Source organism: Heliangelus exortis, chromosome 1, assembly GCF_036169615.1.
Source record: "Heliangelus exortis chromosome 1, bHelExo1.hap1, whole genome shotgun sequence".
Lineage (NCBI taxonomy): Eukaryota > Metazoa > Chordata > Aves > Apodiformes > Trochilidae > Heliangelus > Heliangelus exortis.
The window spans coordinates 52551831-52573900 of NC_092422.1; the positions used below are offsets into that span (position 1 = coordinate 52551831).

Below are 22070 nucleotides of genomic sequence, written 5' to 3' on the forward strand. Positions count from 1 at the left end.
GTGATAAATCTTTACTGCTATATTGCAGTAAGAGAAAGCCAAGCGAATTCACGAATACTCTAATTAATCATTTCCTATTTTTTCCAGATCTGTGTCAGCACTGTGATTGCTTCTATTTTAATAACAGAGATGGAAAAATAGGTATAATTTAAAACTGTTGCTTAGTATAACACAGGGTGTGTGTGTGTGTAAAAAGCCAGAAAAAATCAAGAAGACAAGCAGAGACAAAATGATTAATGATTTGTTCTAAAATCACCATTGATTTAATAATTTGGGGCTGAGTGAAGCATATTTTGGAAAGACCAATTAGCTGCTGGCTAGGGGGAGATAACCATGTGTGGAGTGTCCTTGCTGAGTGTCTAAAGTCATCAGTATCTAAAGGTTAAAATCAGATGCATGAGAACCTGCTAGGAAACAATTCAGGGTTGAGCATGCATGAGGTCAAGTGTGAAAACTGTTTCCTGCTTATTCTGGTTTTTTATCTCCAAGCAGAGAAGAAATCAATAATCCCATATAGTGCACACTTCTGAATAAGAACTAACTACCCCATTCTGGGTAGCTCATTCATACAAGCCCTATGTATTGCTAAAAAGAAAAAGAGAAAAGAAAAAAGAGAAAAAATGAAATAAAGGATCTTTTTTCTCTGTTGTCAAAAGTTAGGAGCAGTATTTTATGTCTTCCCCTGCTTTAAATACAGGTTAGTTCATGGCCACTGCACACCTGAGAGGACACAGAATGTAACATACAGCTATTTGGATATAAAACAAAAATACATCCCATGAACTGCTTTGACTTGAGCAGACTCTGCAGGGAAAGCTGCAACATCCAAGAATAGGAGAAGTATTTGCCCTAATTCAGAGAGCAGCATTTTACCACTCTCCTCTCTTTTCCCCTCTCTCTCTCTTTAAACAAAGACGATTGCCTAAGGGAGCTGAGGCAGGGAATCATGAACCCCATTCCATCGGTTGCTTCCTTGAAGTGCAGATGATTCTCTTTTCTCCGTTAGCAAACATTGATTTCCTTAGTTTTGTTTCTTTGGAGCTTTGCTCTCCAAGGTTCTGCTTGCTCTCATTGTGCTGCTGCAGATCATCAATAACAGCAAGCAAAACTCAGACAGTAATGCTGGCTACTTACCTGCTGCTTTCTAGCCAGCAGAGAAAGCACAAAAGCACAAAAGGCAGCAGAAGGAAGATGCTCTGGTGGTTAATCCCTTCTTAAAACCCACCTCTACTGTGATGCCAGCAGCAAAACTTGACAGTGGCCAGGCTGCAGCTGAGCAGAGATCTCTGCCAAACGCTGTGGCTGGCAGCATCCTGTCAGTGTGCTGCTCTTTTGCATGCCCCCAGCCCATTCACCCATCCCTCTCTTTCAGGTAGGGGCCACCTTTTCAACAGGAAAATACCACACTGTTTAAACCCCTTCTGGATAAAATAGTTTTGTTTACTTATTACTGACATGTAAGTAGCGAGCAGCCACTGATACGTTCAGGGCAAAGGCAACAGCTAAACCACAGTAAAAGACATTAATAAAAAAAAAAATAAATTCATGAACACCTGCAATTTTCTGAAGACCTTTCTATGATGAAACCCAGGATGTTTTAACCCGATGTCATCAGGCATGCACTGCCTCAACAAAGGGCTTTTCCAGAACCATCCGTTCTCTGATGCTTAGAAATATATTTTTAATCTCCATCCTAAATATATTCATGGGCACTTTCTACCCACTGGTTCTTGCACGAGCAATGTTCATTAGTCTGAATAACAGCTATTTCACAGGCTGCAGCACTGGAGGCCTGCTAGGAAGCCCCAACAGCCAGGCAGACTTGTGGGCATCCTAAATCCATTTTTCAAGGAATTCTTCAAGGCTGGGAGAACAGCTTGGTGACAAAGCTGTGTGGAAGCCAGACGCTCAGCTGGAGAGGAATGCTAGCAACAGTAGGAAAGATTTCTGGATGAAAACCAATAAATGTATTATTATACAGGATTTCACATGCAGTGGGACTCAGTTAGTTTCATATGAGAGTGGAAGCCACGTTTTCCTTGGCCATTATCCTATCTCCCACACCTGACGCAAGATGGCTTCCAAGGGAAGAAAGACACTTTCCAGATAAGTGGAATCTTCATCTGGAGATTTAGCTACACTAACAGCTTGCATTAAACAAAAGGAAAAGAAAGTTATTGTTTTAGCTTGAATACAAGGATGTTTAGTGCAGCATGTTGCAGACTTTGCTGGTGTCATCGCATTGTCCCAAGAGAGCATCTGTGACAGCTCTTGGAACTGCAAGAAGTCAAAAAGTGATTTGTGACTTTCTATCTGTGTACTGGCTGGGCTCATTTATACTGCACTCTGGAGGCACTAAAAGATTGGCAGCTCTGCTACCAACCATCCTGCACCACAGTGCTGCATCCCCATCATCCAGCCAGGGGCGCTTGAAAAGCTTTTAGTCTCAAGAACCTCAAGATCAAACAAAATTTCCATAGAGGCAGGTGACCAGTTCTCCTGTCTTAATATGTTAATCCCTTCTCAGCTGACGAAAAGAAAGTGATAGGGTGTGTGGTAATGGTTCAAAGCTGTGCCAGGGGAGGTTTAGAAGCATTTCTTTACCAAGAAGGTGGGTGGTCAAACATTGGAACAGACTTCCTAGAGATGTTGATGCCTCAAGCCTGTCAGTGTTTCAGAAGCATTTGGAAAATACCTTCAGTAATATTTTTTAACTTTTGGTCAGCCCTGAATTGGTCAAGCAGTGGGTCTAGGTGATCCGTGTAGGTCCTTTCCCTTTCCCTTTCCCTTTCCCTTTCCCTTTCCCTTCCCCTTTCCCTTCCCCTTTCTCTTTCCCTCTCCTCTCCTCTCCTCTCCTCTCCTCTCCTCTCCTCTCCTCTCCTCTCCTCTCCTCTCCTCTCCTCTCCTCTCCTCTCCTCTCCTCTCCTCTCCTCTCCTCTCCTCTCCTCTCCTCTCCTCTCCTCTCCTCTCCTCTCCTCTCCTCTCCTCTCCTCTCCTCTTCTATGTATGGTCAGAATACAATTTTCAGCTTCTTTGGGGATATTTTATTCCATTTCATTACGTTTGGTTAAATCAAGAATACTTCCCAAGTATCTCCAAAATTTAGTGCAAGATACCAAAGTCACAATTTCTTATTGGCACCTCTAGAGAAGTTCTGGAGCTGCTGCTGCCTCTTCCAAACCAACAAAAGCCTGGAGAGGCCTCCAGAGACATGTTCTCCCCATACTGGATTCACTTGCAGTTTTTCAGTGTCCCTGGCCTCTCCTTATAGCACCCAGTTTTGCCTGTGTTTGGCTGCCTAACAAGCAGGCATGATTTTTTTTTTTGCTAGGTACAGTTTTTGTACCTAAGGCTACCGAGTCTGCTTGCTCTGTCTGAGGGAAGGGAGAAAATTGTTTCCATAATTCTCATATCTTTACCTTCCCAAACCACATCAAGAAACTATTTGGAGGGTTATTTATTTATTTTAACAAGATTTGGATAAAGTGCCAACATTCACTGTCAGCTTTGGTTTTAAATATTGCCTTCTCAGAGTTCACTGATGATTTTCAGATAGCTGGGAACATGCTATGCCTCTGGCAGACATTCTGGGAAATTTATGAGTGCAACAAGACTCCATTTCTTCAGGAGTCTTTGAATAAACTTACATTTCAACATAACAAGAATGAACATTCTTGTAGATAGTTAGGGACCTTATAAGACTGCCCAGGGGCAGAAGGTTCTGGAAATTACTAACTCATATAATTTCAGTTCTGCTTTAAAAATGTAGATGAAAATAGTTTTCTGTGGAAGTAAAACCAGATCAAAAAGAATGAGCAGAACTCTGGAAATAGATTTAGGTGTGAGGGTCATTTGTCAGCTTGGGTAAGGTAGGTAAGTGAGCAAGTATTACTGAAGTGCATACAGCAAAACGAAGAGAGATTCCTGGTGAAGGCTGCCTCCAACCATTTCAGATCCATAGGGCAGGACATGCAATGGCCTGGACTTGGTCTTTGAGGGATGGATCTCTTGAGCTGGAAGCCCAGTTTAAGCACAGGAAAGCCTTTATGCACAAATGCAAGACATTTTTCTTTCTGGTGTTTAGGAGCTGATTAAGCTGTCACATTTCAGGTTGCTGCCTGCTACTGATGGACATCTTACAGGACAGCTCATGTTGTTAATGTATATTTTGGGTGTCAGGTGGAACCCATGGCTGGACACACACAGTGGAGTCATATATCCATCTGGGATCCTGTGATCCATCTGGGATCCTGTAATAGAGGTTTGCCCTTGGGCAGTTACTGGATGTGATATTTGGCTGTCGTTTAGAGAGTCTGGGTCCAAGCTGAGATGCATTTGAACATGGGGCTGTGCCAAAGACCCCAGATACTCTCATGGGACAACACAGAAGGAGACAGAGCTTTTTTGGCTCCCACAGTAAGAAGCACCTAGTAAAGTCTCCCTCTTGGCAGTGGCATTGTGTGTTAAGACTCCCACCACTGTGTCCCATTCAGCCCCATAAACTCCATTCTACAAAGGAACAATCCTCAGCCACTATACAGCCATAGGTAACAACCTCCAGACTACTGTAAATGAAAACTTTCCCCAGCCTTACTACTTTCCAGAAGTTAGGAGCCAGTGCTGAAAGGTCTTCTAGTGCTTCAGAGGAAGCCAAGTTTGGTAGAACATCATTTCAGGTGACAGCAGGACCAGTGATTCTTCTGGTGTAGTGCACTCGTGGGGCTGGGACTGTCACCTAACATTCTGGTGGGGCAGGAGCAATTCTAGGATCTGGTAAAAACAGGCAAGTTCCTCTACATTACCCTGAAATTCAGCTCTTGGGAAGGTGCTGGAATGCAGCTGAAGTCCTGGAACATGGGAGAAGAGTGATGGTGCTCCTGGGGACCTTGGTAAGGGGCACATGAGGCCTCCAGCACTGCATTACACAGGTGGCCTTGGCAGGCACTTCCCCCAACACCTGGGTGCAGGATGGCTTTGGGTGCAGGATGGCTTTGTGCCATGGGCTGGACACCTCTCTACAACAGTATTTTTAAAAATACTCAGTTCCTGATGGAGCTGAGGCTCTTCATGTCCACAGGGGTGAGGCCCCAGGATTCTCTCCACAAGACCTTAGAGATTCTGGACTTCAAAGTCTCTTGGGCAAAGATTACCTCTTCCTGCATATTTTTAGAGCATCAAGGAGACCTGAGCTTAGCAGGAGCCATCAAACAGAAAACATTGCTTTTGTGTGGCTACCAGGTAAACAAAGAAAAAAGGACTATTATCAGAGTGTTATCTTTGAAAACAAGGCAATGCTACAACCATTAATATTTGGAGCCTGAAAGTCTTGACTTTACAAATTCATAGTAATTTGGAAGTAAACCTACTTTAAAGTTTGTTTAACTAGAGTTTTTTCATCATTCATCTCAGGTGGTCAGGGCTTTCATGTTTGGTGGCCCACACTGTGTTTCTGCTAACATGTCCTGCAGGGCCCCACGTCAATAGGAAACAGTGCTGTAAATTAAAATAAAAGAAATTAAAATATACCCTTTTTTTGAGGCATTGGGTTGTGTTTTTTTTTCTATTGTTATTATCAGAGATTCACTGGAGAAGAGTAGCAATTAAAAAAAAACCTGCTGGAGTGACTTCAGGTAATTTTTAATTATTTGTGACACAAGCAACAAAACGCTAATTACAAGTCAATGTAACAAAGGAAAATGCAGGAACTCCTGCCAGAGAAGCCCCAGTAATATTATCACTGAGATCACATACTTTGCTGCTTCTGGGAAACCTCACACCCAAGGGGATGTAATCAATGAAGGTTGAAGGTGTGGCTCAGCTGAGCACATGTGTCAAAGTAGAAGAGGATTGTGACACGGAAGCTGAAGGAAGAATTGGATCCAGTGGGAACCAACTGCTTGTGCTTGGCTAAGTGCTAGGACACACCAGGCATGAAGATATTTGGAAAGGATAAAAGTAAGGTCCATTTGTGCCAGTGGTCCTGGAGGGAAATGATGCATCTAATGGACAGAAAACATGTGACAACTCCATAGCCCAACCAAATGCAAGAAGAGCCCTGTGACTTCTCCTCTGTTTGGCCACCAGTGAGCCACTGGCACCCCAAATCACTGAACCAGCTTCATGGCAACTGGCTTTGAAAACTTGCAAAGCAAAGTGAAGAGAGGGATGGAAAAGCACGTTTCTGAAATTAGGAGGCCACGTATTCAGTCCCTGAACAGACCTTGTCAAAGGTCCCTGGGTGTGGCGTGGTTTTTTTAGGCCATTTTCTTTATTTTTAGATCAGACAGATTTCTCCTGTCTTGACCTGTTCTTTATTCCATCTCATGAAAGTAAAAAGGCAAAAAGCTCCCTCACTGTGTGCTGCACAACATGGGAGCTATTGTTCACCACAGTAAAACTAACTTGTTTTACTGTGTTTTACTAACTTGTTTTACTGTTGTTTCAAAGTATCAGAAAAAGCTTGTCTTCTACTTTATATAATATTTCAATCTATAAAAATTTTACTTATATTAAGCATTATAATAATATAGTGGAAACAGAAAGCAAATACTGCTGATCAACACCGACACATCTCCCCTGTGTTGCTTAATATTCCAGGAGCCAAAGAAAAAGGCACGGGTGCTATTAAAGGATTATTTTTTCCCACTCAAGTATTTTAAAGTTTTTCTTGTAGCTGCTGTTCCAGACCTAACCATAAAACCAGAAGATTGGCTGTGCTGAGCCATGCTAAGGATCCAATATCCTGTCTTTGGCAGAGAGCAGTAACAGATGCTCAGAGTGAAAATGTAAGAAACAGTGCATTTATAGAGTGATCTTTCCCCTGGTACTCACTTGCTGTTTCCAGCAATAACCATTTAAGAATTTCCAGCACCAGCCACAGCATCCAGACCGTCACATTTAATGAGGGACTCCTCTCCCTAGGCTGTCACCAGGTTGTTGGAATTAGGTCCTGAGTAATTCCATGGCAGCTGGAGCTGGACAGAGTCCAGATGGCTCCTGAAAAGAGCTCCGGGGTGCAGTCCCTGGAGCAGATCTCCTGGCTGGCACCTTCCTGCCACACATGGACCTGATGCTCATCCTGCGTGTCCCCATCCCCTGGACACTGGACTCAAACCCACCCCCAGCACAGCTGGTCCAGTCTGCAATCTTGCTCCTGAGGATAAAGTGACAATTAAAGAAGAAAAAAACATAAATACAAACCACAAGCATTTCCAGCAGCACTCCCAGTAACTTTTAGTGATGGAAAGCTGTAGTTTTGCGTGTTGCAGGAAAAAAAAAAACCAACAAAAAACCAGAGGTAAAGCCCATATACACTTCCTTATGGCTTGCTGAAATAGCTTTCTAGGAACTGAACATCCTTCTTTATGAATGTGCTGAGTCACTGAATGAATCCCCCCTTTAAGTCTAGGGAGTTATTTTGCTAGAATGCATTTGATAAAAACAATTTAGCTAAGTCCAAGTGGTTTTTTTCCCTCCCAGTATTTTCCCCTTTGAGCTCAGGCCTGCTAGAAGCCTCCCCATAGCCTTTTGTGAGAGGCCTCATTACATGTTTGGGGGTGGTTACAGGTCCCTGTAAGCACTCAAGCACCATAGGGCAGCTGTGATCTGAATGGGATCAGACTTCTGGCTGATCTGGCACCCACCCCACATTCCCAGGAGGCAAAAGGGCCCAAAAAGGCAGAGGGAAAAAACCCCAACAAAACTAAACAAAAAACCCCACACGAAAACAACAGATCCAAAAACCTAACCAAATTTACTCCAAGTTAAAGTTTTTTTATTCTGAAGCCATGGGCAAGCTTTACTTCACCTAAATGGCCTGTGCTCAAACTCTGAGGAAGTGCTGCTGGGCTCAGCTTCTCCTCCCAGGTCCTGCACCAGGCTACCTGTTACCAAGATAGGCTTTTTTATGCTGAATTTTTCCTCCCTCTGGGACAATGCAGCTCTGTAGTTTTACTTTGTGTGGTGCATGATTTGTGAACTTGACCAGATCAGGACTGGGGGTACTGCCAAAACAATGGTCAATGCTGTAATCCATTAGCAAACCCAGGCTGGGCTCTTAGAGGTTTAGAGGCCTTAAGGTGCTGCATTACAGTGAAAAATACATCCACATACCAGCTGATTGACTCAGTCCTTGCACACTGCATTTTTAGGAATGTCTAATTGATTCAACAAGAATCAATTGTCAAGAAACAACCAACCTGTTCTCTCCAAGCCAGACACAGCTGTTGAGACCCTACTGGTCCCTCACATCCTAGGCCTCTAACAGCTGGCTGGGGGAGACTAAATGAGAAGCCTGTAGCTTTTACACCACAATGGGGATTGCTTTGGAGGAGGGTTGGGTGAGGTATGAGATGTCTCAGCCACTTCTGATGTGTTCTGCTGAAGTTCTGCTGCTGGGTGCTGGTTTGCCACAGAAGCAAATGAGCCCTCAGGGTCATCCAACACCTGAAGAACAGAGTATTCAGAAACGTGATTAACCTGCAGCCATGTGCTCATTATCATCTATGAACATTTGTAAAAAGGCAAACAATGGAAAAATGAAGTATTTAGGAGATCCTTTTTGGCCCCATTGTGAGGGCTGAACAGGGAAAAGTACAGGAGGTAACATGCCTCATGTAACACCTAGAAAATGAAGCAATAAACACTACAATAAGCAGCAGATTAGAAGGCTGTCATGTCACAGAACTGCTGCTTGTGCTTTTAACATCTCCTTCATCCATTATTCTCTAACAGAAAAGCCTCATCAGAGATCAGCCACACTCCCTTTTCCACTATCTCAACATATCCCACATTTCTTTCCAGTGGTATTTGCATGTTGCTTCTTCTCACCTGACCCCCTCCATGCTGACAGCAGCTTACAGCTTCAGCCAGGTTTCTTTGTTTGAGGGACAGCACTTGTACTGACGAGGTCCCACCTGAAATAAATCAGGGTGCCATGGTTACAGCTCCTGGTTTCACTAGTGCCATTGGCCTTGGAGCAGCCAAGCTGTGATACACAACCATTTACAAGAGGAGAGGTCTTTCCTTGTGCTCTAAGGAATTCATAATCCTCTGACTATACTTTTCCCAGTGTATTATACACTTGCTTGCAGGTGTTAGTAAAGGTAATTTTTATGCCAATTAAAAGCTCCGATGATACAGAGATCAGACAACTTTGCAAGTTGCTTTTCTCCTTCATAGAGAACATGTTTACCTCTTCCATATTTCAGGTCTGGGGACAGCATGGTACTAAACAGTGGTATGATTTTTCTTCCTGAGCTACTTCATATAATTTTAAACAGAAGTACTGGAGACACATCTGAGACAACCATTATCCCTGATTATCAGACTCATACACCTGGTGTGCTGAGCCTGCCCTCTCTGCTCAGTGTAACAGTGGCCTCAGTATGGTCCCTTGTCCTCTGCAAAATTTAATTTAGACTGGTTTAGAGGTTTAGACTGGACACTAAAAGTCATTGCTTTACTGAAAGGGTGGTCAAAAACTGGAACAGGCTTCCTGGAGGGGTGGCTGATGCCCCTTAAACACAGGGGCATTGACAGGGTTTGTCAGTGTTTAAGCAGTATTTGGATGATGGCCTCAACAACAGGAGTTAACTTTTGGTCAGGCAGTTGAACTAAGTGACCAACAGGTCCTTTCAAACTAAAAACTTTTTCCTTCTTTCCTCCTCTCCTCTCCTCTCCTCTCCTCTCCTCTCCTCTCCTCTCCTCTCCTCTCCTCTCCTCTCCTCTCCTCTCCTCTCCTCTCCTCTCCTCTCCTCTCCTCTCCTCTCCTCTCCTCTCCTCTCCTCTCCTCTCCTCTCCTCTCCTCTCCTCTCCTCTCCTCTCCTCTCCTCTCCTCTCCTCTCCTCTCCTCTCCTCTCCTCTCCTCTCCTCTCCTCTCCTCTCCTCTCCTCTCCTCTCCTCTCCTCTCCTCTCTCCTCTCCTCTCCTCTCCTCTCCTCTCCTCTCCTCTCCTCTCCTCTCCTCTCCTCTCCTCTCCTCTCCTCTCTCCTCTCCTCTCCTCTCCTCTCCTCTCCTCTCCTCTCCTCTCCTCTTCCCTATGGATTAGCTGGCAGTAAGTGATGATGGCAGGACAGCAAACTCCTGGGAGGCTTTGCCTACTCATAACTTCAGATGAAAGAAAAACTTATGTCTTCAGGGAAGCTCTATAAAGATTTCCAAAAAAATTATTTTATGCATCTTGCATTCTGCCTTTGCTGCTGGCCATTTCAGAGTTTTATACCAGGCTGAGAGAGGGGATTGTTCAGCCTGGAGAAGAGAAGGCTCCAGAGAGACCTTGTAGCTGCCTTCCAGTACCTGAAGGGGCTACAGGAAAGCTGGGGAGGGACTTTTTGTTAGAGGGGATAGTGACAGGACAAGGGGTAATGGTTTTAAACAGAAAGAGAGTAGATTTAGATTAAACATAAGGAAAAAATTCTTCATCATGAGGGTAGCAAGATGCTGGAATAGATAAAATTCCAAGGAAGTTGTGAATGTCCCCTCCCTGGAAGTGTTCAAGGCCAGGTTGGATGGGGCTTTGAGCAACCTGGTCTAGTGGGAGGTGTCCCTGCCCATGCAGGGGGGTTGGAACAGATGATCTTTAGGGTCCCTTCCAACCCAAACCATTCTGTGATTTTATGATTCTATGGCTCACACCCAGACCATCCTCAGCTGCAGCCTTCTCTCCTTCCTTGACTTTTATGACTCTAAATTTGCAGCAGGTGCTTATAGTTTTCAACAGAATAATCACAGAATTTGTCAGGACTATCTTCACATCTCCTCCTCCCTCCCAAGAAATGGAAAAGAACAATGGATATTTTTTCACTCTGATTTGGGCTCCAGGTTACATTTCCTAGGAGTAGGCATCCCACTGCACACAGGAAAGAAAATCTCTTGGCACAGAGAAGCTGAGGAATGCAGGCAGCATTTGCACCTAATGCTGAATGCAGTCACCACAGCAAAAGTGCCCTCCCTGCAAGGGGCTGGTGTGCTCACAGGTTGTGTGCCAGCTCCCAGACACCACTCCAGCAGCAGATTTCAGATGCAGATGTGCACTGAAGTTTTTAAATGGAATTCATAAACAATTCAAGTCAGCTAATCCCTTGGTGAGACAGCTTACCCGGCAAACATTTAGTTACGGGATAAAGTCTTGTGGTTCCTGTTAGGATGAACACTTGAGAGGGAAGCCCAAAACAACCAGCATAACCAGTAATATTTTAAGCAAAGATGTGGGCAGGTCACTGACTGTGGGTGAACCACAGCTTGAAGAGTCACTGCACACAGCTGGGGATGTGAAATGGAAATAAACCACATTAGATTAAAGTGCCCATTAAAGAGGGACACCGTGGACTCACTGCTGCCAAAGGGAAACTTCATGCTGCTTTCAGTGGGCACGGGGCACCATCCTGTGCTGCTGCTTCCCTCTCCCTCTTGCTGTAAAATCTGTTCTGAAAAAAATAACCCCAAGCACTCCCTGCTTTTCATGCTGAAGAACAGAAAGCAAGCCGTGCTTTCAAGTATTTCTCAAAGTGATTGACTATTCATCATCAAATATGATCTGTAACAGCACATCTCATCTAACCATAGCTTGTAAGAGAACCTGTGTAGATGCTTACAGTCAGGCAAGGAAAATGAAAAGCAAGTGTCACAAAAAGCAGGTGTCACTGTTCAAGGTATTGAGCATAATTTCTTTGTCCAGGAAATGAAATATTTTGTGGCATCAGATTTTTCACATCCTAAGCTATTTGTTTCTTCAAGTTTAGGAGCTAAGTTTTGAAAATTACATCACTCCTGAATTTTCCTGGCAATTGAAGTGAAAATATAGGCTGTATTCCAGCTGACACACAAGTACCACAATCATTGGAGACAGAGAAAATGAAGCGCTGTTTCTAACTCAATTTTGTTAAAACTTTGGTGCACATCATAATACAAGTGGGAATGCAAATGTCATTTGTTTCCCAAAAAGTCATGCTTCCACAATCAAAATAAAGCTGTTTTTCAGTAAGTACTGCAAGGCTAATGAAAGGTCTCCTGTCCAATAATGATGCTATACATTTCTTGTCACTGTGGTATCTAAATACTCTGCACAAAGGAAAAAAAAAAGAAATTTCTACCACAAACCTGATCAATCTTGTGTGTGTGTGCAGACAGCCAGTGAAAAGTAACATTAGCCCTCTAGTGTCAAAAAGGAGTTTAAATTTGTCATAGCTCTGTGACACTGTAGTAGAACATTCAGCTACTGAAAACTGTTGAATTTCTGACTGTCAGGCTCAGGGGGAATATGTTTGATTAAAACTGCGGATGACTGAGCACATATATAAGCATGGTGGCTAGCTTGGCTCAGAAAAACAATCTTATGGATCATACCAAGACCTTTTCCTCCTGAAAAGTGGTGATTTACTTGAAAGAAGAAAGGCTTTGTGAAAGCAATCAAAGCCCAAGCTGAGTGCTTGTCTCTAAAAATGAAGAAGGAGAGAGTGCGGTGTCCTCAGCTCCAAGGGCAGGTGGCAGGAGCTGGACAACTGCACTGCAGAAGCCACATCACATCCACAGCATCCTACCTGGAGCTGATAGGGGATAGTAAATAATCATAGAATCATAGAATTGGCTGGGTTGGAAGGGACCTCAGAGATCATCAAGTCCAACCCTTGATCCACTACCGCTGCAGTTACCAGACCATGGCACTGAGTGCCACATCCAGTCTCTTTTTAAATATCTCCAGGGACGGAGAATCCACCACTTCACCGGACAGCCCATTCCAATGCTTGATCACCCTCTCAGTAAAGAAATTCTTTCTCATGTCCAACCTAAACTTCCCCCGGCACAACTTAAGACCATGCCCTCTTGTCTTGCTGAGAGTTGCCTGGGAAAAGAGACCAACCCCCCTCTGGCTCCCCCCTCCTTTCAGGGAGTTGTAGAGAGTGATGAGGTCTTCTCTGAGCCTCCTCTTCTCCAGGCTGAACAGCCCCAGCTCCCTCAGCCTCTCCTCATAGGATCTGTGCTCGAGTCCCTTCACCAGCCTGGTTGCCCTCCTTTGGACCTGCTCCAGGACCTCGATATCCTTCCTAAACTGAGGGGCCCAGAACTGGACACAGTACTCGAGGTGTGGCCTCACCAGCGCTGAGTACAGGGGCAGAATCACTTCCTTGGACCTGCTGGCCATGCAGGCCAGGCCAGGATGCCAGGATGCCACTGGCCTTCTTGGCTACCTGGGCCATCATCATCTTGTGTGTCCTGTTCAGTTTAATTGCCTGGAACAAGCCAAGCGAGATGTCATACTGCCCAGAGTCTGAAACTTAGAGGGTGCCCTGTGTGAGTTGCTGTCACGGCAGGTGGGTTTCTGGGATCCTGTGGAGCTACCAAGCTGTTCACCTGAGGGCTCCACAGGGTGGAGGGAGCCCTACCTGGTACAGTCCCATCCAAAATGTGTCCTGGAGGGTGCTTCCTGAAGAAATTTACCCAGCAACATCTTGGGGCAGCAATGCTGGAGTGGCCCACTGCTAGCCAAGGATACTCAGGGTGCTGGGTGCAAGCCACTGCTGAGACAGCTTTACTCAGCACCTCAGCTGCTCCCAGAGATCATAAGAGAGCCCCCCCTGAATAGAAAGGAGCTATAACCGTGTAATTAAAGGCACTGTTTTAAACCAAAATAATAGGGCTGATTTGTGGACATATGGGAGCAGTCTTGCCATTAGAATAAAACCAAGGTTATTTGGGCTTTAACATGGATCAATAATAAAAAATCTTTAAAATGAAATAAGCATTTCCACAGGTATTCAGACTGATTTAGAGAAATCAATTTGCAGCAATATGTGAAATTTAAGCCGGTGCAACTTCCTTCTGTGGATAAGCCCTTAAAGATACATGATGAATTGATGTATGTATATAAAGTTGAAATACATCTATAGACCAAGGTCAGAGAAATGTTCTTGCTGATCCAATTAAGATGAAGGTTTTAATACCTGGATTTTAAAAATTAGATTTTTTACAGAGCTCAGAAAAAGAAGTAGCTGGTTAAGGTTTAAACTGACTGAGTTTCAGGCAGGATACCTCGTGGTGCTGGAAAACCTGGAGCTGGGTAAAATGAAATGTGTTTGAGAGCTTCTTCCAGCAGACAAAACAATTCACTGGATCACATCCTCAGGAATATCTGCAGTTCCAGAGTGGATAAATTGCAAGCCTAACATCACCAATCTGAAACCTTGAGCAGAGAGGCTTAGGGAAGTCCTGCTGAGCCTGCCAGAGGTGTCCCTCTCCCAGCAGAGCAACCTGAGGGACTCTCCATCTCCTCAGTCCCTCCTGACCTCAGGAGAGCTTTAATCCTCCTCCACAGTGGGTACAGTGGAAAAGTACCAGGGAGGAGGAGAGTCACAGGAACCTATTTGCACCCAACAACTTTGATGAGTAGGTGTTTGTCTCCAGCAGCTGGGGCCAGATATTCCTAGAGGGCCTCTGCAAAACTCACTACCGTGTGTCTGGTACACACATTGGAAGACCTGGAAGGCAAATGAAGAAGAACTGGGATTTATTTTTTTTTTAACGAATGTTTTATGAATTATTTTTGTTTATGAAATATTTGAAATGCTTGGGAAGAAGACCTGCAGAAACGTCAGCAAACCAACATTTTAGGTGAAACAATTGCAGCAAGTAGAGCGAGCAAAATGTTCATTTTTGTGCAGTTTTTAATATACTGATAACAAAGGCAATGCTACCCATCATCCTGCATGCTGCTTTTTCTGTATGACATTGTTCTTATGCCAGATACAAAAATCTATAGGAATCATAAAACGGTTTGGACTGTGACTGCACATGGTCGGTTCATGTCCAGTTTTTCATCCACCAGGAAGAACTTTTTCCTGTTGGACTTAAAAAAAATAACCTTGGAGAGGGTTGGTTTTTTTTTGCACAAGATAAAAATGAATGCAGAAAACTTTCACTGACAAAAGCACTGACAATTTTCAGTCCAATACAGGAAATAGCTTTTGATGACAGAAAAATCAAAACATGAAAGCCTTTCATTTAAAAGCTGAGGTGCACTTGAGAAATGAACACATTAAGAAAAAGGAAAAAAATTATTTTTGTTTTCTTAGCTTGGTCTGACCAACCAAGAAGCTTGTCTTTATGGAGAAACACAGATTTTTAAATTTTGATTTTCAAACAGCTACTAAAATGAAGAAAAAAATCAACAAACCCCAAACCTACAGGCAACTCCTTTGCAGTTTTTTCTTTTTAATTTTTTTATTTCCTTTTTTTTTTCCTTCTTTCACCTTTTTTTCTTCTCTGTGTTTTCCCCAGCACCAACCCCCTCTTTTTCTTTCTTCTGTTAATTTTGCAGTACAGACTCCCCAGCCAGTATGAAATAGAAAGTCTGAGAAGCAAAAGTACCTGATCTGTGGAACATCTAGTTCTGTGGAATGGGTGCTGAGTTAAAAAAATAAAGAAGGCTCATTATCTTAAAAGCTGGCATCAGGTAACAACATTAACGAATGAAATAATGAAATAATGAGATAATGAAATAATGAAATAATGATATAATGAAATAATGAAATAACAGCTATGCCCAATCTCCCATTTCTTAGGAGTGTGTACTGAGAAAGCAGAACATGCCAGGGCACTCTCCATCTTTCATGCAGCTGGGGAGCAAATCCTGAAATAAGACCAAATACAGGTTGTGAGACAAGATGTGGTTTCCAGCTTCTGGATTGTTCTGCACCTGGGTTGGAAGAATCTGCACTACCAGTACAGTCTCGGTGACAAGGTTTTAAAAAGCAGCCCTGCAGAAAAGGACTTGGAGGTGCTGGTGGATGAAAAGCTGGACATGAGCCAAGAGTGTGTGTTTGCAGCCCAGAAAGCAAATTGCATCCTGGGCTGCATCAAAAGAAGTGTGGCCAGCAGACTGAGAAAGGTGATTCTGCCACCTTACTCTGCTTTGGTAAGACCTCACCTGGAGTACTGTGTCCATCTCTGGAACCCTCAATAAAGAGAGGACCTGATGGGTCTAGAGAAGGGCTATGAAAATGATCAGGGGGCTGGAACACCTCTCCTGCAAAGACAGAGTGAGGGAGCTGGGGCTGTTCAGCCTGGAGAAGAGAAGGCTCTGGGGAGACCTAATAGCAACCTTCCAGTATCTGAAAGGGGCCTACAAGAGGGCTGGAGATGGACTGTTTGCAAGACCTTGTAGTGATTGGAAGAAGGACAGTGGTTTTAAAGTAGAGAAGAATAGATTTAGATTGGATGTTAGGAAAAAATTCTTTGCCATGAGGGTAGTGGAAAAATGGAACAGGTTGCCCAAGGAGATAGTTGAGGCCTCATCCCTGCAGATACTCAAGATGAGGCTTGATGAGTCTCTTTGTAACCTGATCTAGTTGAGGGTGTCCCTGCTTACTGCAGGCGAGTTAGATGACCTTTAGAGATCCCTTCCAACACAAATTACACTAAGATTCTCTGCCAGTGAACTCAAGGACAAACCCTCTTCTCTTACCTTCATGGATAAATGTACTCACAAACAGAAATCCCACTGCGGTCACCTCCATCTTGTGAAGGAGCCAATTAGGACTTGACTGCCCAGGTCTCTAAGACTCACTGGGGTCTATCTATTAACCAGTTTGTTTCCAATCTTGGCAAAACTTTTCCTGAAACAAAGCAATGCCCACTGAGACACTGGAGGCTTGTGCCACTGATGGGTGCTGCTTGAATTTAGAAAGAAGAAAAGACTGATGTCAACAGCTCTTCAGGCTGATGGATAGTTTAGGTTTTTTCCCCTTCATTTCTACTTGTACTTAAGACATTTCTTGTCTTTGCAGTAAGCTACCCCTCTATGAAACACAATTCTGTAGGTGCTCAAGTAATTTATCTAAACTCCCCAGTGCAGATATGCAAGGCAGGCAAGAATATGAAACCAGCAAGGGTACTGGAATAAGAATCTGAGACAGGAACCTGCACGCAGCTCATTGATGGGTTAATAACTTCGTGCTTAGAGGTTCCTCATTGAGAGCACTGGGCAACAGATGCTAATGGGGTCTGACTGTAGCACCCATGGGATGAAGAGGAAGGTTAATTGAATTCTAGTGAGGCTTCCTTTGTGTTGCAGAGCAATTGAACCAACCAGGGGAGCCAACTTTCCAGCATCATCCTATGCGTTGTGTCAAGTTCATCTGTGGTGTGACTAAACTGCCTTCAATAGCAGGCATAAATTTAGCCTCCTAAAGCTAAATTCAGGAAGACTGAGATAATCCTATTGGTAATTTTGACTGACAGCTCAGGCCAATGTTTGTTTTCACTTGTGGAAATGTTGCAGGAGAAGGAGGGGGATTTTTGGATGGGGGGCTTAGCACACATCTTACTTGCTGGGTCTCCAAATGTACTGGTTCAACAGCAGGAACCAGGGTGAACTCTTCTCCTGCTTCAGTTATTCACAAACATCCTTATCTGCACAATAACAAGAGCTGTGGGCATGTTGTGAATAAAATAAGAGAACAATAATTATTATTCTCACAAAGTCACTCACTTGCTTTTGGCATCCAAATTGGCTTCTCAAAAGCTGTGATACTGGTCTTTGAATGCAGACAATACTGAATGTAATGTTATTTTGAAGTTATTTAAGCCTGATTGGTCCTCATTAATTAAAACAACAATGGTATTTTCAGCTTGCCAGATAAAACTGTACTTTATGTTTTTAGCTCTTAATTCAGTTGGACATCTTCCAGTAGCAAATGGTTTCAGGTTATTAACTTCTTCATAACAAAAGTGATTGTCTGAAATCTGACCTGACTTTGGAATGACATTGAGATAAATCTTTGCTGCATGTTCTCAGCACTGACAAGATGCATCATGCTTTTTGCCCATCCAGTCTATGAAGACTTACAACTTGCTTCCTATGGAACAAAGCTCTCTTAGAAGATGAAAAGGAGTCTATTCTTTTCATTTATATAAGATAACGAGGTTTAATTCCAGAAGCCAATAGCACTATAGGTAGTACTATTCCCCTGGCAATTTCTTGTTTACCTTTGCCTATGGTCTGTTCTTGTGTGGACTTTTCTCTTGGGCTGTCTGGACTGATTTCCTGATGCTCTGTTTGCCCTTTGTGTCCCTCCATTGTTTGCAGAGGCTGCTTGAACATCAGTCATTCCTCAGCTCTCCTCTCTGTTTCTTCACCTTCACGTCCAAATGCTCACTGGTTGCTCTGCTGCAGAGTAGAAGGGTATCACTTTCTTTAGTTATGTGGGGGGTGCCATATTAAGGAGGTTTTTACCTTAAACTAGTTGTTTTGTTGCTCTAGTATATATTATTTTCATATCTTTGTAACTCCATTTTACCTACTATATCTGCAGAGACAAAATGGAGGAATGAACAGGTGAGCACTGCTTCCTTAGAGACAGCTTGCTGGTTAAATTAGATGATCCAGGGATCTCCAGTGTTTTGGAAAATACTGGAAGGCAGTCTAAGAAACTAACCCTAACCAGTACAATCTTTCCACCATGAATTTCCCCCTGACACACATCCACACACCCACAGATCCACACTCAGATCCAGGCTTGGCACTAAAGCAGAGAAAGAAAGTGGGTTAAATGCAAATAATGAAGAAACGTGGTCCATTTTTTGAATAAGAGTCCTAGTGGTAGTACTGATGAGTTTTGTTGCTGGACTTCTCCAATTAGAAGAGCTTCAAATAATTTCCTTAAATAATCCTATTCAAACCACAGGCCTAGCCACTATGCAGCATTATCACAGATGAGTCACACATAGAAAATGCAGTTAGAATGAAAATCAGAGAAAGGAATATTGCTTAAAGCAACTCACTTTTATTGACAGAGTACTGTAAGGCAAGGAAAAACTGTTTGCCAGATTTTTTAAAAAGAAGATTTGCAGCAACTGATTCAGAAAGATCTGCAGTTCAATATATTATTGAACTTTCAAAGATACTATCTTTTATAAATCCAATATATATCTCATTGTCATATATACAAAAGCTCAACTTAAACAAGCACAAAACAGAACACAGAAGAATGGATTTGTCGACGGTTCATAATCTGGTAAACAAGGGAATGCACACGTTCTGTTACTGTAGAATTATAGTTGACTAGATTTAAACTTAAACAGACCCCAAAACACATAAAGAAACCATGAAATACAGATGTGATCAGTATGACTATTAAAAAAAAATAAAAACAATCTAAACCATGTTCAACCATACAAAGGGAACAAAACACTGAGAGATGCCAAGAAAACTGTATTTTATGGCCAAAGCTAGTTTTGCATTTATGATGAAGGCATCTGTGAAAACAATGTTGTATTCTGACCACTCTAGAGTAATATTTGGGCCAGAAAACATGGCAAAGCACTGGCTTTTTTTCTGTTTTTTAAAGGATATATTTTTAAGTGGTGATGTACATTAAGTGCGAGCCTCTTACAAGATCTCACATCAGGCCATGTGAGATCCTATCATTTCCATAGGAAACAATGATAACAGAAAGGTCCCAGTGACACTAAAAACCCAGTTGGGGGCCAAGCTACAAAATCTGCAACTTCTTAGCTCTTCCCTGAGGGAAGGACATGTTTTTACTCCACATTTTTAGACAGCCTTAAATTCTGAAACTAACAAACTCTGCTGGCTTTTCTTCTCCACCTCTGTATCTATATAGCATTGGCCTTTCACTGGAAAAACTTTTATGAGGGAGAGCTGCTTTTCCACCACTGATATTGTAGCACTCCTGGTGCTTTATAAAATAAAAGAAGGGTAACATGTCAAAATAGGATGTGTCAGGATAAAAGGGACAGAGGTACTTAGCCACAGTACAGTGTCATGCTTTAGCTTCGCAGGGCTGTAGCATGAGTAGTAATCTGGGTAAGTAAAATTTACTTCTACCTATACAGGCAAAAACTGAACTGTGTTTTTGAAAGCCATACAATACTACTCTGTAATTAGAACCCCCCAGCATGCTATTTGTCATCACACAGACAAGAAAAAAGTTATCTTATGACTACACGAGGAAATGGGACCCAATAACAGGAGAATAATGACACCATACGTATATGCAACCAGTATATTCTGAAAATGAAGCATAAACCATGTTTTTCACATGGAGGTCTTTTGCTGGATGCTTAAAGTACAACTTTAATTAATTTTTTTTTAAATTTTTTCCCCATTTTCTCTATGAAAATCAAGCTCTTTGCATATTTCACCAAACCCCAGAGATATTTACATTTTAAAAGCCAAGCCTTCACCTTCTGATTTTACAGTGAGTTGTCCTGTATCTTGTATATTTTAAAAAAAGATCCAGAAAAAGCTCAGAATTGAAATTCAGAATCTGTACTCTGTAAAAATACTTCCCTTGAACATGAAGTCAGTGCTGACCTCTTCAGGTCATCTGTGAATAATGAAATCTTTCTCAAATAAATGTTACTAAATAAGAACTGAGGGAAAACACAAAAAAGAAGAAATATATTACTCCTGTATTGTAAAATGTTGCCACTTGTTGAAGGACAGTATAGTTTGAAGAAAACCACAGAGGTGTGTATATCAAAATACATTTTCATTACATAGCTGTAGAACATATGTAGAACATATGAAATCTTTCAATGCTCTGTCTAATAAAGGCCATATAGTCTCTTTGTTAGTGCTGCTATTGCATACAGGTTTCTTAAAGTACAGTTAGTACCTATAGAGGTGAATTTTAACATATAAGTGTTTGCTATGCTTCATATGGCAGAAGGATAAGCATAGGAAAAATTCTGACACTGATTTTAAAGAAAGTGTACATCACACAGCATCTTAAATTCTAAACATAGAAAATCAGATTGTACTTGAAGTGTTGCAGTGCAACTTAAATTTTTTCTCAGATATCGAGAAGGTCCTCTCCACTCTCATCACTCTCCACAGTCAATTGTCTTGTCCACCATTTCTTGACTTCTGATCCACAAGAAGCAGCATCAGACATAGGATTCATTTTGCATACAACAGATTTCATAGTTGAACGTCCACCAAAGCGGAGGTTGACTGAAGACACTGAATGGCTTATTGGCTTGGGGGCTGTGAAAGGAAACAGAAAGTTCTGTCTCAGAGTATATCTGCTTCTTGAACGTTTTTTGCACAGATTTCAGGTATACAGAACTGGCTGGACTAGGGCAGCTTTAAACTGATGTAGTATAGAAAAGGCAGTGCTCTGTTTTAATGTATTTTTTTTTTTCCCCAGCTCCAACTCTTCACCTTGCTCCCACCAGCCTGCTGGGAGAGCAGTTCAACTGAGCAGTGTCACTGTCCCAGTTTCCTTCTGGGACAACCTGAATGGTTTAGGGAGTACTTACCTGAGCTGATAAACTTGCAAAATGGTGAAAGTGTTAAGTGCCAGAAAAAGGGAGGAAGAAGTGCATTTAGGAGTGGCAGCTATGCCTAGAAAGTGATATTTAACCACAGGCTACAGGCAGAAGCCAGTACAAGGTGCTGGTATGGCTTTAGGAAAGCCATAAAGTGGCTACACACTAAAATGTGTAAGTATACAAAAGCCATGTTTGATCTTAATGCTGCTATTAATGTCTCAAATACATGTCTGTTGGGCTGAAGGCTTTTTATCATCTACTGGGCTGTACTGTGCACAGAAGTGATCCTTTTTTCCTACACTGTCCACTGAGGAACATTCAAGACTGACATGGTCAAGATCAGGGCTAAGAAAAAAACCTCTGAACTCTTCATTCTCACTTGAAAAATCTATCCATTTGGCTACAGTAGTATGATTCCTACTTAGCACATTCCCTCTTTTTGTCCCTATTCCTATAAAATGTTGTTCTCCTGTGCTGCTCAGTGACATTTAAGTGGAAAGCATGGATTGAAAGCTCTCTATAAGGTAATTCTGTTCCTTGTGAAAGCAGTCCAGTCACAACAGTAGGGTTAAAGGTACTCAGAGCATGACAATCTCTTCTACTTCCACCTTGACATGATAAAAGTCTAAAAAATGGCAGCCTCTGAAGGCAGCACTCTGACTTGGAATAGGACTGACCTGAAAGCAGGTTGATGTGCACACATCTAACCTCATTGTCATGGCAGCAGAGGTCAATATGCACTTTAAAAGAGAATATTTCAAGTAGTAGAGAGTGCTC

At 42.6% G+C, this 22070-nt stretch overlaps 1 protein-coding gene across 2 annotated transcripts in view; it reads right to left on the bottom strand.

Moving 5' to 3' along the window:
* Window positions 1–18758: 18758 nt before the first annotated feature.
* NALCN (sodium leak channel, non-selective) overlaps window positions 18759–22070 on the bottom strand; it is a 228773-nt gene continuing 225461 nt past the window's right edge. For both annotated transcript variants that reach the window (XM_071742574.1, XM_071742583.1), the window contains one exon: window positions 18759–21006. In XM_071742574.1, the coding sequence (XP_071598675.1) occupies window positions 20813–21006 (194 nt within the window). In that variant the 3' untranslated portion in view covers window positions 18759–20812. The remainder of the gene's footprint in view (window positions 21007–22070) is intronic.